At 43.8% G+C, this 18,234-nt stretch overlaps 2 protein-coding genes across 6 annotated transcripts; one reads left to right on the forward strand and one right to left on the reverse strand.

Moving 5' to 3' along the window:
• The first annotated feature begins 5,297 nt into the window (after positions 1-5,297).
• Positions 5,298-6,522, forward strand: LOC120900370. Its single transcript, XM_040307264.1, has 2 exons — positions 5,298-5,412; positions 5,479-6,522. The coding sequence occupies exon 2, from the start codon at positions 6,066-6,068 to the stop codon at positions 6,411-6,413; it is 348 nt and encodes a 115-aa protein (XP_040163198.1). The 5' UTR covers positions 5,298-5,412; positions 5,479-6,065; the 3' UTR covers positions 6,414-6,522.
• On the reverse strand, positions 6,506-18,130 carry LOC120900358. Of its 5 annotated transcripts, none has more exons than XR_005739190.1 (7): positions 16,949-18,130; positions 11,701-12,088; positions 11,505-11,620; positions 10,916-11,434; positions 9,210-9,369; positions 7,571-7,689; positions 6,506-6,684 (listed from the first exon to the last, which is right to left on the reverse strand). XR_005739190.1 is itself a non-coding variant. In XM_040307247.1 (6 exons), the coding sequence occupies exons 1-6, from the start codon at positions 17,147-17,149 to the stop codon at positions 6,629-6,631; spliced, it is 1,440 nt and encodes a 479-aa protein (XP_040163181.1). In that variant the 5' UTR covers positions 17,150-18,130; the 3' UTR covers positions 6,506-6,628. The 5 variants fall into 5 exon arrangements, 3 of the variants coding, with proteins under 3 accessions (XP_040163181.1, XP_040163180.1, XP_040163179.1); XR_005739189.1 differs by having other exon boundaries at positions 6,506-7,175; XM_040307247.1 differs by lacking the exon at positions 7,571-7,689.
• Between the last annotated feature and the right edge of the window lie 104 nt (positions 18,131-18,234).

Genomic DNA, 18,234 nt, shown 5'->3' on the forward strand with positions numbered 1-18,234 from the left:
CGCGAAAGAATGAGTTCTACCTGCCGGGGTCGAACGTTCCCGTTTGTATGGGGAGAAATCCGCGAGGTTTTGCGCTGCGGATTTGGAACGAATGTTGTTTTCAATGTAACGTTTTGCTTTAAATTTTGCTTTAAATGATTTAAGTGAACTGAACTTAGAGATATGTAACATTTTGAAAATGTTTTGTTATCTATTCCCAATAAAAAAGTTTTCATCAGTTTTGAAATTTTATATTAAAAACATAAAATATATCGGAATATATATAAACATACTTGAATATTCATGTAAAGGTCAAATTTTATGTTTTTCATATGAAATGTCTGAAAAATTTATAGAAAAATATCGCAAAACATTTTCACCATATAAATAACGTTTATAACTCTTTAAAATAAAATCAATCAGTATTTTTACACATTTTTAAAAAGTAAATCCAATCCTGTCGTCCCTTCTAAATTTGAAATAAGTTAAATCAAATTTCAAGAAAGTGTGTCAAGCTGCCTTCTGATTGATAACAAATCATCCGGATCCATCAGTTGGTTCTTACCGAGCTACGTAAAGGATACTAGAGAATATCATTGCATTCGATGAAGTATGACTCGTACTTTTTTGATAAAACTATGTTGGTCGTCTTGGGTGTGTGTATGTCTCGGTGGGTTCCGCTGAGATTATCCGATACCACCACTTGCTCGTACAAAATATGTCAATATACCTATCAGAGTAATATTATCGTAAAGATACTTCCGTCCTTCTCAAATGTGTGTTGGGGTGAGACTTATCATCACCATCATCATCATCATCATCATCATCATCAAGAAAAATGTTTGCTTTCATGAATATTTTATAAAAATTAAAAGAAACCCACTATTTATACGCAGTGTGCAATAATTGGGATGTATGCAGCAATTGGCAAATAGCCCTACCCCCTTATTCTGATTTTGATCATTTTTGACCTTAAAGAGGGCCCTTATAAACGCTATAATACGGTATATTCTCTACCCCATGTTCCCTTTTCACAGATCTTTTAACATTTTATTTTATTCATTGCAATGATTTAACTCACTTTCTTATACTAACTCCATCACTACTGTATTCTTATTATTGCAGTAAAAAACTTAGCCCTTTGCTAACTAATGATGAGCTCATAACTAATTTTAATAGCCAGTTCAGAATTAGCCAGTTTAATTCTGTTGATGAAGCTTTATCGATATTTATACGCTTTCTTTTATCCTCGTTTGATTCGTGTGTACCAATTATCACACCAAAGAGCGGCCCTGCTTGGTCTGACCGCCACCTAAAAAAACTTAAAAGAGCTAAGGAAGCTGCATTAAAAAAAATATACGAAGTACCGATCACCTGTTAACAAAAGCATATTAAACGAAACAACTCGCTTGTACCGTAGTTACAATAAAATACGCTACGGTGGCTACTTGTCTCGGTTGGAGAAGAATTTCATCAAAAGGCCCAAAGCTCTCTGGAGTTTTCGTAAGAAACACAATAGTACAAATGTGACACCTAAATCGATTTACCACAATGACCGAGCTGGTTCAACTGCTTCAGATATTTGTGATATATTTGCGTGTAGATTCGAGGAGGCATACACAATCTCAACTACTGACGACAATATTACCACCAACGCTTTAATTAATACTCCTAATGCTGTCATCGACCTTAATTTAACTAAAATATCGCAAGAATCTGTTCTAAATGTGCTCAAAGCAGTCAAGCCCAAAGCTAGTCCTGGCCCAGATGGTATTCCTGCCATCATTCTCAGCCGATGCTGTGAGTCCATTGCGCCGATCTTCACCAAAATTTTTAATTTTTCGCTGCAACAAGGAGAATTCCCCTCTATTTGGAAGAGTTCATGGATTGTCCCCATATTTAAAAAAGGTGACAAGGAAGATGCAGCCAACTATAGAGGCATAACATCACTCAGTGCTGGAGCCAAAGTTTTTGAGAAAGTGATCCAAACAAGTTTACTCACGGCTTCATATCACTATATTAGCCCTCAACAACACGGTTTCGTTCAAAAGCGGTCGACGATTACTAACCTTGTTGACTTTACATCACAATGTCTCCGTAACATGGATAGCAGGATGCAAACAGATGCAGTTTATATGGATTTAAAGGCCGCTTTTGATAGCATCGATCACAACATCCTTTTAGCCAAGAAGAATAAGTTGGGACTTGGGCGAAATTTAATATGCTGCTTAGAATCGTACCTTGTCAATCGATCGTATGCTGTATCTTTCTCACGGTGCCATTCAAGGTCTTTCATTGCATCATCTGGTGTGCCACAAGGTAGCAACCTGGGTCCACTACTGTTCGTACTGTTCATCAACGACCTATCGTATTGTCTTGGCATGTTGTTTCGGATAACAAGAGATTTCAAAGACCCAGTCTGCATCAAAGCGTTATACTGTGGTATTATCCGCCCGGTACTCGAATACGCCTGTGTCGTCTGGAAGCCCTCAACCCAAAGACTTTCTGAGAGAATGGAATCGATACAGCGTCGCTTATCCCGATACGCAACACGCTTGTTACCTTGGCCACCTGGCAGTCAGTTACCACCTTATGAAACGCGACTTCTGCTCCTCGGACTGCAACCGCTCCACATCCGACGCCGTACCGCACAACAACTATTTGTGGCTGGTTTACTGCAAAGTAACATCGACTGTCCTTCCCTACTCCAGCAGTTAAACTTTTACGCGCCTGCTGTTCAGCTTCGCTCTCGTCCGTTACTTGCCCTGAACCGTAGTCGAACTGGATATGGATCTAGAGACCCCCTCAACTCCATGATTAGGGTGTTTAACGAAGTTCGTCATTTGTTTGATTTTGGAACCTCAGTGCAATCCTTTAAAAACAGCCTTAGAAGCGAATTATTAAGATGATCTTACTACTTATTTTAAACTAATATTAGACTTAAGAACATTCACACGGATCCATTGTTATCCATTGAACGAGTAATAAACAATTAAACAATTAAACAATTAATGTGACGTCGAAGTTCCTTATTCCTTATGTTGTGTCCGCACAAAACAAACATGAGACGGTGTGTGTACGGCACAAACAGAATATATTATATTATCACTATCTTTGGTATCGTTTACAATAACACGTATATAAATAACATAAACGCAACACACACGCAATGCGGGGAGAGGACGACTGGTCCTGCTCGCGCCGCGATCCTCACTGAGGACGTCACAGGATGACAGCCTTGCTGTCAACAGTGAGCCCTCAGGATGAGGCAGCGGTCTGTCCACAACATCTTATTATTTAATTTAACCTAGAAAGTAGCCTAGAAGGTAAAAAACTAACCGCACTACAGCCGTCAATTTTTATAACTCAACAGCATATCCATCATAGGTTCGAATCTGGAATGGTTCGTTTATCCCGATGTTTCAGAGTGATTATCCAACTATGGGTACAACAGTGTGTCAGGATATTTGCTATACGGGATTTGAGCTCACTTCATGATCGGATCTACCGACGCACAAATAAAGCAATTAAACCCAGCGAGATCTACAATCAAGACGGAGACTACACCAGCGATGCATACAACAGAAATAATTGAAAAAGTAATAATGGAAAAATTTACGCTTTCGCCGTGCTGCGATTTGAATCTGCATCTAGACTGCTTCCAAATCCAATGGTGACAAAACAACAGATATAACAGAAGTGCCACAGGACAAACTTAAACTAAAAATGCACTTTAGGCACTTTGTGCCCCCGGTATTCCCCTTTCGCCCCATTCGCGCATTAATTTACCCACAAGCCGCAGCAATCAAATGCTTGTCTTCAAAGCGCTCTTCTCTCCCTCTTCACACCTGCTACCTGATCCTCCTCTTCCACTCTAAGCACGATGTATAACGTCCCCGAAAGCAGATGCCCTCTGGTAGGAGCTATTGTCCGCGAAAACTTAACCACCACCGATTCGATGACTTAATACATTCATCCACCTTTCCACCGGGCGGGAATGATCCTTGGCTCCCCCTGGGACGCTTCTGTTTCCGCTCCCTCCGTAGTACACTTTCATCATCTCCGGTCCTGACAAAACATCCACTCTCTTCCAGTATGGTGGAGTTTACGCGAAAAACATCATCCCGCAGCAGTAAGGAAAGCGCGGCAGATCCACTTCCAAAGAGTTTTCACTCCTCTCCCGCATGATATTGAGTCGGTAGGAGTGTGGGCAGGAATGGGCAGGAGTGGGGTTCTTTTTCGGTGCGCATAATTTGCATAAAATTTTATGCAGATGCCAAATCTGGTGTTCCCCTTTCCGCGGGAGAAATTTTCCCACTTGTCCGTGTCCGGGCCTTCGCGACTTATTCCGCCCCCCCTCCCCCTCCGCTACCTTGTATGCAAAATGTGTATGGTTGACTAACTAACTTGTTTATAGCGCCAGTGTTCATCGTTAGGCGACCATGTTCCGCTTCCGCTTTCCGGTTCCGGGACCCCGCCCTGTACCTTGACTGTTTCACTGGTTTCACTCGTTCGCTGCTCTTTAACACTGGGTCGCCCGCCAAGTGGCACTTTTGCTTCTAAACGGTGGCCAATTTCCTGTGGGTCTAGTGCAACTGCTGGGTGTGCCTGTGAGCGTGTGTTATAACAAGGTCTACTTTTTCGAGTATCGCATGGAAAGTGCAAAACATACACTTTCTTTGCTTTCTTTCCTTATCATTCGCACTCAAAACTCAATTTGAGCAACAGTGGAGCAACAGCATGGATGGAACATTTTCGTCTTATTTCTTGAACTCCTTCTCAATGAAAGTTTACTTCCACAGACACAAAACAAGATGTTACTAATTCGTACAATTTTAAAATGAAGAAGATAATTAAAATTACAAAACAATCTACCGTTTGGATCACATGGGAGACTTTGTGTTACACATACAAATTTTTATAAAAAAAGACTGCTTTTAGACATTCAATAAGAATATTTTAGTTTTAATTGTAACTGTTTGAGCTCTTCCCAGTAATCGTCGTAATCAATGGTCGGAATTGAAAATGACCATTTCTCGATAAACGTGTAGCTTATGACCCATAACAAGCAACACGAGGTTAACACTTCAGCTCCCTGTTTGCTCACTAATGCGAGTAAAAGCACAATAAAATAAATAAATAAATAGAAATAGCATTACCTCCCCATAGCGGCGTTGGAATCGGTGATTCAAAAGACCGATCCCTACTCGAGTGGCCTTACTTATCTACTGTTCATTATCTCTCCACACACACACACACACACACACACACACACACACACACACACACACACACACACACATTGGACGGTGATCAGCAGCAATCATATTGCGGGTGAAAACATATAAAACCTCTCGTTATTCTCATCACTCGCTAGTATCGTTTCATTCATAACGCTGTTGTAGTAATTGTATCGAACGTAAATAATGAAAGGTAAATTAAAGTGAAACACTGCAAGTGAAATTGCGACCCAAATGATTGACTGTCCATGGTTTTCAGGTGCCGGTGCGCTAATTTTGCTAGCCACGTTTGCTGTGGCAGTACACGCCCTGGACATCCCGCTAGAATGCCCCGAAGAGGACGACATTTTCCACCCGGTTCACATTCCCCACTTTACCGATTGTACCAAGTTCTACAAGTGTTTCAACGGCAAAAAGTACGAGATGGACTGCCCGGCCGGTTTGCACTGGAATATCGAGAAGGATTTTTGTGACTTTCCCGATGAAGCTAACTGCGAACGGCCGCTGCAAATCGACCCGTAATGGTTCAATCAACTAAGTGAATAAAATCTTTTATAATCAAAATTAAAATGTGGTTAAAATATGTGTACGATATATTTGACAGTCACTGTATATACACATTTGAAATTCAAATATCAAACCACGTTGGCATGGATTTGGCTAGGCACAGCTATACGTGCTCATATCTCAACTCAACCCAACTGACGCGTAAACGCGTTCGCTTTGACAGCGCAAAGTAAACACAGGCCCAAAAGAGAAATCGGACAAATCATAACAACGTACCCAAGTTCTGTGATAAATTTGTCCTGCGCTCGCGAAACGTGTAGTGCGTGAATAGATAAAACAATGTTTCGTAAAGCCAAACAAACGATTGCTCCTCTCCCGAAACCACCGACCGAAGCACAGATGCTGGAAGACTTGCAGCTGTTCCACGAAACGAGATCAACAGTATCGCAACCCGCCAGCAAAGAGAACCTACCAACCCTCACGGAAGAGTCGACCATGGACGAATGGTGGAAGGTGTACGACGCCTCGGTGCAGCAACACGAGCAGTTCTTTGACCAAAAAACGAATGCACTGGAGCTGAAACAGTCGCTGCAGGAAATGCGAAGTGAATTGCAAGCAGTGTGCGATAAATTAATGGCCGAAATCGAGCAAGATCTGGGACGGCTAGCTGCCACGATGTCGGAATAGATTGCTGCCTTGGGAATGGTTTGAATGGATGGCTAACATTTTGAATTAAAATATCTACTGTGATGAGCGTAACGGAATAAAACTACTACGGGTTAACTGTAATCCTGAATCCTGTGGTTTTATTGCTTTACTCTTTGTATGCCACCAGTGCCGCGCCGGTAAGTACGTGATGTGTGTATCTGTCTCTATGTAGGCGCGCATTCCGCGCAAATCGTTCAGTTGTTCGGGTACACGTGGCCACAGACCGATGACAGCCACTTCCACGGGTAGCCTATGGTATGGAATGGGGGGATGGAAAATGGGGTTCAGGATTGGAAGTCGCATGTTTAAGGGTTGTCTTCGGTTCTTTGCCAAAAACACAGTCGGCAGTCGCCTACGCACTACACACACCCACCCACCTCCCCGTTACACAGACACACATTCCATGCTAAAGCCCTTAGTCCTAGTTCCATTAGTACGCGTTGCTGTGTCCGCATTACAGTGCCAGTAATATTCACACCAAAAACAGGGTTTCAAAACAAACGTTAACACATACACACAGTTACAAGATTAGGAGACGAAGGTAGAATACATTGTGTTGAATGCATGGGGGACCTGGGGGAGCACCGAGTTCTTCTTTTTTTTATTTTGGGGAAGCGGATGGGGTTTCCTGTTTCGGAAGACCCGGTGCACAAGGGAGATCGGGTTGAAGGTGCTGGAGGCTCTAGAAGCTGTACTGATAGTGTGGATCAGCTATTAATGCACAGCAACTGCACGGGTAGCCTACGAAGAAGTGAACGATAATGAAAAACGGGTAAGTTAAAATGCAAATCGCCGGTCCAGTACACACTTGTTATCAGTAGTATCATTACGTGTTGTCTACATTAAATTTTGTAGCCTTTTTTGTTGTATATTCCACAGAGAGAAAGTAGTTCGTTAGTTTAAAAAAGAGGGCAAACATTGCTGCAATCCACGAACACGAATGCCAAAATCAAATCTTCGTAGCATACGAATTTCCAATATTTTTGAAAAGATGCAATGTGTGCGCCATGTGTGGGATTAGTGGTGGTGCAGAGACGATTGAGGGGCGCTGCTCTGGGAAATGGTCCGAAAATGGTTGTTCCAAAAATACAAACAATGATGCTAATTCATTCAAATGCATGTAAAAATTTACGTACAAAAAAGAGATAATGGAAAATGAGCATAAACTCGTTAAGCTTAGAGTAGTAGTGTCCACACACACACAGGTCGTCCTAGTAATGGGGATACGAATTGACGGGAGAAAGCGTGCGCAGTCCTACGAAGAGGGAAACAAGAAACGTTTTTCACAAATATCAGCACCCGGTTACGGAGTGGAAAAGAACGGTTAGGTGTCATTATATTGTGTCTGTGTGTATTATTTTGGTTAGTTTCAATCAGTTAGGTCTATTCTGTCTCTTCAAAACAGTTAGTAAACTTACCCATCTACAAGAGCTTACCGAGCAGCATACACTCGAAGGATAGGAAAGGATTACAGGCACTGCAGAGCCACTAAGTAATGTTAACGAAATAGCGCTAGATCTAAAAATATCGACCACTCGATCGGGAATAGAAAGTGCAGATAATCCCACCAGAGGCTGTGCAATTGAAGGAAGATTAGTACAGGAATTCGACGGTCACTAATGTGGGCCATTGTGTCAGGGCGCAATAGTAAGAATGTTTCGGATGGTATCGCATAGTAGTCGTCAATTGCGTTTTAACTAAAACCCGGTCCAAACTCAACCCTTCCCTTTCGCTTAAGCAACATTCAATCTTGAATAAGTTCGCCTGAAAATGGTGCGCGCGTACAAGTTTTATTTAAAAATACATTTCCGAGACACGGGTTTAGCACGTGCGCTTAAAATTGGAGATTACAAATGGCTCAGCGGTATTTTTGCCCCTTTTTCGAATCATTTTAGAATCACCACCATCACTAAAACTCCCACTCTCTCTCTCTCTCTAAACTATCTGAACAATCAACAAGAAATTAGCTAGCTGCCTCTAACACACTCCTAACTGCAAATCTGATCTGGTCCCTGTGCTATTCCAGCACCTTTGCTGGTTGTGTGAGTTGCAGCTCGGACCATTATGAAAACATGAATAAACATTTAAAAACTAATCTGAATCATAAAGTTCAGGCCAACAGTATCGGTATTCGGTTTGCATGGTGGACGGATGGATACAATTACGTTCACTAAACTAATCAAATTCTTAACAAGGACAACAAAATAAACTAACCTTTTCTGCTAAACATTTACATTTACCCCGCCAACGATTAAACTAAAACACTTAAGTACTGCAGGGAGTACGGGGTGGGCGTTTAACTAAAGATTCTACAAAAAAAACATTCTGTCTACGTTTGTTACTTTCATTACGGAGGGAATGTTGTTTAGGCACCTGTTATCGCTAGCCCAACTCTTACGGCAAGATTAGGCAGCTTGCTAAAGCATTGTTTGCGTACTCCGTTAGTTGGGAAAGAAAGGCATACTGCAGCCCCTACCCATGCATTCCATGCCTCATCAATAGGGAGAGGAGAGCTTGTTATCACACACAGGGAGCATTACACCGGAAACTACATGGTCAACATTAGTGTTAATCGGAGAGAAAGCGGGAAAGGTGTTTAAGATAAGAGACAGCTCGGTTGTACAAACTCCATACTACTACCATACACGTCTAGCGATCGAGGGAGCGAGCGAAGGAATAAAGTACCCCCTTCCCCTCCCCCCCCCCTCCCAGCGGGTTAGTCGTACCGTTCGGAAGCCGTTAGCCAATAGAAGAAGTAAAAAATGCGTAACTTGCCTCGCGGTTTGCACTTCAAGTGGTACTCTACGTACTGGCAGGGGCACTGAAATGCGCGACAGTGCCGGGCCGGGTCGGTTTGCGTGACATCGATGAGGCCACGCATCGCCTCATTGCCCCACCGGGACGCGTAACGGAGCAGCAGCAGCATTCCACGTTCCTGCGAAATAGGGGAGCATTGGGTAGGGGAGACACGATGAAGTCAAGGCTGAGCAAAACACGCACGCATTTGATGGTGCTGGGGAGGGAATGCCGCGTTACGTTTGGGAGCAGTAGTAGTAGTAGTTATAGTAGTAGCAAATGTGGATTAGTAGAGTATACAAAGTTTGGCGTAGAAATGGTTTAAATACTCTAAGGAGAACATAATTAGCAACCGATCAATCAAACCGAGCCGAGTGCGCATAAACGGATGCGTGTGACCAATCTACTGATTCCTCCTCCGGGAAAGCATAAACTAATAGCCCTACTGAGAATGAGAGGCAACTATCACGCTTACAGTTCTAAAGCAAAACCCGCCACCGATTAAAAACAAATGCCCAAGGCACTCACTATACAGCGCTCTTACAATCGAAACGTAATTGTTCTTTTCAATACTTTATATACCTTCAGTTAAAACAAAAAATAAAATAAAAAAATGGCCCATTTCCACAACTACTCTCTCCATCCTATTCGGACACAAAAGAAAAGGCACGCTGGGGTATTTAAAAATCAAGTACAGTGTAGTAGCAGTAGCTTCCTGGCTAAGAGATTGCAGTTTTGTACTCGTTTGTAAAACAAACTAATGCGCGATTGCGTCCCACTAACACACCAGAACAAAAACAAACACGCTGCAAATAGCTTAAGCTACTCATATTTGGCTTCTAATACACTCCCCTCCCCTTCCTTTCGCTTTCCCTAACCGACCGCTCGAGCATAACCCATTCCCTTAGGCACATTTGGCTAAAAACATTCCACCCCTCTCCTCCGGATCCCCCCTCTACTACATCATCGCCATCATCGGGCCGACGGTCGGTCAGAAGTGGAAGCCGAGGCGGGCAAGCTGCACCCGAACCGTGGCACAGCAGATCCGTGGATCTTCCTTCGGTTTCTTCTGCAGCAGCACCTCCTCCGCGTACTGGCAGGGACAGTAGGCCGTCGGCAGGTGGCGCGGTGCCGACACGATGGCATTCTCTTCGATCGTCCAGTCCAGCCGGCGGCGCAGATAGTCCTTGCCCCAGCGCTGCAGGTACCGCAGAAAGATGCCCTCCGCTCGTCCCTGCGCAACACGTTAGATGATCGTTCGGTGATCGCACCACAAATGAAGGGATGGGTAATGTGTGTTGTTAGAGAAAGTTGAAACGGGGGTTTTTCCAACAAAAAATAAAGCGCATACGGAAACGGAAACAAAGGAACATCCACGGTTGTGGGATAAGCGAAACAAACACACGCACTCACGTACAAGACACGCACACACACACAACTTAAGATTAAAGGTACATTTACAGGCTGTTCAATCAATTAGAATTTAAAGTGCATAAGAAAAACTTGAATCGATAATAATTACAGTATCCCGTAAAGCATCTATTAAGAAGCTAAGAAAAGGGATGAACAAGGATCAATCCTTTTCTTATAACCCGTAACTTAAAAACACCCCTCTATATTCTACAATCTCACACACATACACGCTCACACACACAGACAGTCAGCCAGTTCTACCCCACACCTACCTGCTTCCGGGACAGACGGGTCGTGTTCGCACCCTGAATAACGATATCATTGGTCGCCACGTCCAGCCGGCTTTCCCAGCCCGGCTCGATCGTGTTGCCGTTCTGTTCGCTGCGCTCGATAAACTCGTTCAGATAGCTGATGCACTGCGACGGCTCAAAGTACAGGAAGCAAAGGTTCACCTTGTGGCACGAGATGTGGCCACGGTCGTCCAGCGCGAGCAGTATTTTGTGCCGGATCAGCTGCTTGTTGACGCGTGCCATACACCGTTCCAGTCCGCGGGCCAGCTTCAGCTTTACCCACATGCACAGGAAGATGGCGGCCGCGTTCAGGAACAGCCAGGCGACACCGAGCGACAGCAGCGTTATGCCGTAGAAGCCGGAGAACAGCAGCCCGATCAGGACGATAAAGGCGAACAGGATCCACACGACCAGCACGCGCTTGTAGCAAATGTTGTACAGCGTGAATCGGTAATCGTTTACCAGCGTTTCCATTGCGTGCACGTACTCTTCTACCGTTAGCTGCAGAAGGAGTAGAAAAAGTGGTCAGTTTCAACTGAACTTTATAGACTTCCGAAATATTTTTGCTTACCGTCAGGCCTTGCGCCATCAGTTCTTCCGGTACGAGCTCCGGGCGGAATACGGCCGGTGTAACCCAGGGCCAGCGGGTGTTTGTTGGTAGTAAGGTAACAATCACGTCTCCATTTGCTAAAACAACACACAAAAAGACGTAAAAAATTTAAATTAAAACAAGATAGGCTTTAACACCCTCAAATGCGCACACTCACCGAATCCTTCCCGTACGCGGCCCGTCGACAGCTCGATCGTGCGCATCGACTGGATCGGCTGTACCACGTTGACCGATTGCTTCGGAATGTCTATGACGGCCGGTTGTGATGTTTTGTTGACGCCGCTCAGGGCACTACCGGCACCAGGGCCGGGAGCCGGCTTGCTGGCACTGTGGGCTGGCTGCTGCTGCTGCGTTGGTTGCTTTGGTGTGCTAGGCGTTCGTGTGTCTAGGTTGACGTGCACCGTTTCCGTTGGCAGGACGGCTGGCGGTGCGGTGTCGGGTGATGTTGCCATCGACTGGCGGTTACTGCCGGCCGCCAGAGGATGTTGCTGTTGCTGTTTGCTTGCCGCCGCCGATGGTGGCGGTGGCAGTAACGGTGAAGGGGACTGTAAAGAGACAACACGAATGTGTTAAACGGATTGAAGGGAATTGCTGTGATAAACAGGGCCGATCCCAAATGAACTAGGCTGTTTAATTTTAGGACATGATTTTTTTTTAATTTATCAACTTAGGCGTCGTGGAGTTTGCTAAATAGAGTGGATATTCACCATATTCGATAATTAATGTATTTTATTTACACCTTTCTTTAACCACAGTGTTTAAGAATTAATTTATCTAAATAAGTATGGTATAATTGAAGCCTTCATTGGCAAGTTGGTATAAAAAGTGATAAAAGTTGTTAAAAATATTGTCAAATATCTACTGCTGATTTGCATTTCATGTTTTACTAAGAATAATTAATATTCTTTCACTTTTGAATCTTTTGGTTGTTGGTATAAAATATGAAACAATTCCTTATGCTCAATTAATGTATTAAAATAGCTAATAAAACTAATTATTAAAGCCATTTTGTTATTTTAGACCGTCCCATTCGTTTGTTGAGGTCGTTCATCTACATTATTTGTGTAACAATAACCTTAATTATATGTGGCTGTCCTATAATGGTTTTATTTGTCTGTGACGGTTTTATTTCACCCAGAGTCGGGAGTTTCTTTTTTGTCACTATGGTAGCCAATTAGTTGTGGCAAGCAAATAAACATACTAAAGAGTTATTAAACATATGACAAGTTCAATTGTCAAGAATATAGTGCGTTTAATTTCAATAATTCAATCAAGATCAAGATCTATTAAAACTAAACTTTAGTAAAAAGCTGTGTTGCTGTCTTGAGAATACACAGATGCAATTTCGTTACTACTAATAAAAAGAAACTTGTAAACAATCTGTTTATACCATACTGGCACGAAGATTTGTTAATTTGATTTCATAGAACATTCGTGAATTCAAGCTCCGTTTGAATTGATCCTTCCATACGAAAAAAGTAAAAATACTGATATGGACAAATCAATCATGTCACTAATAACATAACCAAGGGGTTAGGGTTGTTGCACCAAATAAGGAGAAAATTCAACTATTCCTTCCGAATGGTCCTTTTCATGAACAGATTACAGTCCAACAATATTAAATAGTATCAGCTCAACGAATATGCAAGATTTATTTAATTTATAAATCATTCAATCTCTCAATCATAGAATATAATTCATGAAAAGATAAATTGATAAATTAAATAAATATTTTTTTCCCTCTTTGAGTATAACCTTTTTTAATGTGTTATACCTTGTGACATAGTTACGACTCTGTTAGATTACTTAAAATTGGAAATTATTTCCACGCAATACTGATAAAAGTGCGGGGGAAAAGTGCAAGAAGCGTTTTTTCCACGCATTATCCATATAAAACTACACCAACGGATTTCTGTTTGGAGGGAAAGTACTTCTCGTTTTCCGTTGGAACGATTCTACGATTGGCCGGCTGCCAGACATTGTACAGCTTGGAATGCCATGTCTGATTCACTCGGAGATGCTAGCCAATAATATCAACGACAAACAACAGCTTTAAATATTGTCGTGGAAAAAAATACCCATTTCGGCTCAGGTTATTTGCAGAACAGAATGTATAGAAAAGTCATAACAAAAATATGCATATTGATGTTCAAAGTAACAAACACAGCAGCTACGAATAGTCTATACTATTTGATAAACGGTGCATTCTGAGTAGAAGAAAATGATTATTGTATTATCTCTCGAAGTGATATTAAACTTCAACACGAACAAAAGACAGTAAACAACGAGTCTATTTTAATTTACTTAAACCATTCAACACAACCACGCAACATGCAAACATTTTCCACCACATAGACAGCAATTTACCCCCTTTTCTTTGGGTGTGTCAATGGGTGGTGTTAATAGGAGAAGAAACCGAACACCCACCACCTACAACGTCTATCACACAGGGTGTCAATTGAGAACTGATTGCAAAAAAACACACAGAGTGCTGAACGTGCACGATGGCCAAAACAACCTGAGAGACGAGTGATTCATGTGATCGTTTTTCCCCCTCCTGTTTAACCACGAGCAGATAACACAAAAAAACACACCTAAATAAGGAATGTTACGGGTCTTTTAGTATGCTAAAGAGCGTCCACATACGATGGGCACCGATTGTTCTATTGTGCGGTAAAGGAAGCTGTATTGTTTTTGGGGAATTTCAGTTTCAGCTGTAAGCCGTAAATGAAGAGTCGCAATGCGTAATGAAATTCCAATTACGGCTGTGTGTGCATTTGCATTATTTTACGGTTGGCGGTTTCAGCCGCTTACGTACGATAAGCATGGCTGCATATCGCGCCCCATGATAAGGGGCAACACATCTTTTGTTTCAAACCAACGGTAATGTAGAAGACACTTTCAACCCAATTGACAATTCTATGTTAGACAAGGGACATATTATAATGTCTTAATAATTAACAACAAAACATAGGCGATTTGTCAAAAGTTAGCAATAAATCTCACATTTACAGCCATTAGCATACGGGTAGTATTGGGCACAAGAGTCGATGGCATTCGTCGTGTCGGGAAAGTGATTCGCTTTCCGCCTAATAGGCCCATTAAAGCTAATTGCCTTTACCACCATCGAGACCAAACCGGCGTAACATAATCGAGAATCCATAATACCAGCGTGCAAGCATAATGACCGCAAAGCTCCTCTTGGTGCGTGTGTTTGTGTGTGTGTGTGTATGTGTGTGAGTGTGTCCTTCTTTGTGCTATTTTTAAAAGCAAACTGTCCACCAAAAATTAATAGCGTTGAAAGACAAATCCCCATTCCGTTCCGGTTTCCGTTGGCATGCATGCGAAAGCCCTGGTGTGGAGAAGCTTTTTTCCCCCCGCTCCAACGTTGTTAGATCACCATTGCGAAATGTGACATCATCACATGGGATGGGGGGGTTGAGGGCTGCCGTTGTTGGCAGTGTAAGGTTGTATGCTTGCAAGGAAATTCGAAACCATGCGTCCTGAATACGTATATGTGTGCGCAAACAAGCCCCCCAATTTGGTCAGTGCGATAGCATAAGCGCAAAGGGCATGCTTTCCTTGGCAGCGCAACAACTGTAACATGATCCGTATGAGTAGGTCATAAAGGTCGTTCAAACAACGACACACACACACAAAACACAAATTTGTGAAGCCATCTTTGCGCCCTCGAACTACATCAGGTGCTAACTTAGCGGTCCCCTATTTTCCGGCCACTGGCGATGACGATTGATTTGCCCTCTTCTCTTCGCGTCTTTGCGTCCATTGAAGCGTGGAAGAAAACTGTACAGCAGCAATCGCGCCAACACGTGACAACCTGTACGGTCGTGATGGTGGTGGTGGTGGTGCGCGCCCATGGTGTGCTACGATTAAATTGTAATAAACAACAACAAAACAGACAACCCCCCCTTGGCAAGGCGGTGAGAAAAGCGCCGACTGACAGTTTAATACACACACAAACACACACACACACACACACACACACACACACATAGTAGAGCGTGAAAGACGTGACCTACTAAACACTCTGCAGGGCAAATGTGCGATTGTGTGTGGAAGGGGATGTTTGGAAAATAGGAACAACCTGCTATTGGGGCTGGGGAGGAGGGTGTTGCGGCATGAGCGATTTAAAGCTCGCCCCTTGGTCCGGTCCGCGGGCATGTGCGCTACGCTACGATTGGGTGTAAAGGGTGCAACACAATGACAGCACCGGGCGTATGGCACCGTGGAATGCTGCTGTCACCAGCGACAACCGCCGATGGCACAACAAAACCGGATAGAATTGTTGTGCCGTTCTAGGCGGCTCACAAGGGAGCTCCCCACGCCAACACACAAAGCGATGGACGGTGGAAAAACAGAAAACACGTGTGTTAGGCTGTGTAGGTGCGCCACGGAATACACACGTTAGCAATGCTTAAATATTTATATCTGTTGCTTGGTTGAAAATCGTGGATGAATCACAAAATTCTACGAAAGTAAGCTACACCACGGTGAAACGATAATATCCATAGCAACCATTTCTGCATACATAACATCTTTGATTCTTAATTTATTGCCTGCAAAAAGTGCCTTTCTTCTGAAATCCCTCACCCCTTTAACTATTGTTTAAGAAAAAAGTAATTTAATATTCTCGACCGCTTCCAACCCCAAATTTATGCAAAATTGCGAACCTCACTGTATCCAAACGGTATCCGCAATATTGACTTTATTGGAGCCACTAGCGAGCGAAAGAACGGTACAGTCGCGCCTCTGTCACACACAAAGTGACACCCTAATACTCACGACCACCCCATCTACCCTCCTCCCCTTGATGCTCATCATCGCGGAATACAGGGTTTCCCACGATATATTGGTTTGTTCCCATCAATTTTTGGTGGATTCCCATATTTTTGGTGCGTTCCCACGATTTTTTGGTCGTTTCCCAGAATTTTTTGGTCTAATTGTATTGATATCCAATCGGAAAATACCAATAAATTATAGGATCGAACCAAAAATCTATGGGATACAACCAAAAAATCGTGGGAACGCACCAAAAATCATGGGAACTGACCAATAAATCGTGGAAAACCCTGTAATAACCCTCCCTCTAGTGCACAACACCACCAAGGTAAGGGGTATGTGAGGTGATGAATTTTGTTTAATCAATTGTGCGCGCCGAAAAGGTGGAACCATTCAATCGGAAAAGCTCCACCGTCAAACCGGGGAATTCTGGGGGTTCGTCGCTTATCGCCATTTTTTTATTTCTCATCTTCTCTTTGAAAGCCACGTCCAATGTGCGATGGGAATGGTTTTTTATCCGTTTAGCTGTTCAAATTCCTTTTCGTTTTTTGGATGCGAGCCCAATCCCCACCAAAACCCCCTCCAGTTTCATCGCCATAGCCTACCTTGCTCGGATCCGGCGCTCCGCCATTTTCCTCCTCCTCGAACTTTACCCAGTTGGTTGTCTTCGCGGCGGTGTCCACTCCATTGCTGATCCCCGACAATGGGCCCATCCCGGCTGCATTGTTGTTCTGGGTGGCTCTCGCTGAGGGTGACGCACTGCGGTCATCGCTTGGCTCACCAACACCACCGTTAGGCTGCTCCATCGCCAACTGCGTTCTTCTTTCCTTCTACGCGCTATTTGCTCCCGTAGCACCCGTCTCCAGCTTCGGTTCGGTTGGTTGGGAGAATTTTTTAACTCCCCGCTTCCCGCACACTGCTGCTGCTGCTGCTTTTCTTTTTTCAATGCTTACCACCACCTCTCGCGTGCCACGGCACCACACAAAAAAACGCAACGAAAAACGCACTTTACACACCAACCAGGCCCTGAAGGGAGATGTGGCACAACGGCACAACGCACTGGGATGGGAATGAAGAAATTCCAACCACACACACACACAGACACGCGCGCACGAACACAAACACCCTGGCGATGGGGATGCGATGGGGCGGGTTGCGCTAGAGGAAGAACAAACACGCACCACACACTGCGGACGGGGGTTGTCTAACGCGTACACCAGCACACATGTGCGCAATCCCAAACGACAGGGTGGTAAAAAGGTAGGCGGACGATGAGGTTTATTTTTTCGATGAATGCAAATAAAACCGCTTTTTTACCGCATTCAAACCATTTCTTGCCGATGGATCACGAGCGGGCGATCACGAGGGCACACATGAAAACTTCACCCCTTCGAGCGCGCACACAGACACACACACACGCACATTGACACGATTTCGTGATCGTCTAAAACCACTATTTTTGCTTTGCTGGAAACCTGCTGCTAATGCCAACCGGAGACGGTGTATGATGATGATGATGACGACGACAACGATCAGCGCAGGCCGCGAGCGTCTCCAGAAACCGAGACCAAACACCGGAGGCGAATGGAGCGCTATGAATACTAATTAAATTTAATCTGTATACGTGGAAGCTTGCTCCGGGAGGTTGTGCTTCAAAGAGGCTCTGGCGGGGCCTAGGTGTACACCGTTCCAGTTGTTTTCTCGAGGAAAAGTCGCCAACTCGCACTGTCGGACGTCATGCGTACCCGCGCTTACCTGACACACTGCGTGCAAGGAATGAATGGAACGGGAAACGGCATATTCATGTTGAGCCGCGTACGAATCCATTACGCGAGAGAGAAAGAGAGAGAGAGAGAGCGACCGAGAAGGAAAAAGAGCGATAGGGAAAGCA

Source organism: Anopheles arabiensis, chromosome 3, assembly GCF_016920715.1.
Source record: "Anopheles arabiensis isolate DONGOLA chromosome 3, AaraD3, whole genome shotgun sequence".
Taxonomy (NCBI): Eukaryota; Metazoa; Arthropoda; class Insecta; order Diptera; family Culicidae; genus Anopheles; species Anopheles arabiensis.

Bases quoted from the DNA above. Each gene is read 5' to 3' on its own strand.
- LOC120900358 (XM_040307245.1), bottom strand. From the start codon at position 17,149: ATGGAGCAGCCTAACGGTGGTGTTGGTGAGCCAAGCGATGACCGCAGT. The intron at 12,089-16,948 runs GTAGGCTATGGC...GTCTCTTTACAG, and splicing joins GAGCGCCGGATCCGAGCAAG to TCCCCTTCACCGTTACTGCC. The intron at 10,465-10,915 runs GTAGGTGTGGGG...CGTGTTGCGCAG, and splicing joins CCCGTCTGTCCCGGAAGCAG to GGACGAGCGGAGGGCATCTT.
- LOC120900370 (XM_040307264.1), top strand. From the start codon at position 6,066: ATGTTTCGTAAAGCCAAACAAACGATTGCTCCTCTCCCGAAACCACCG.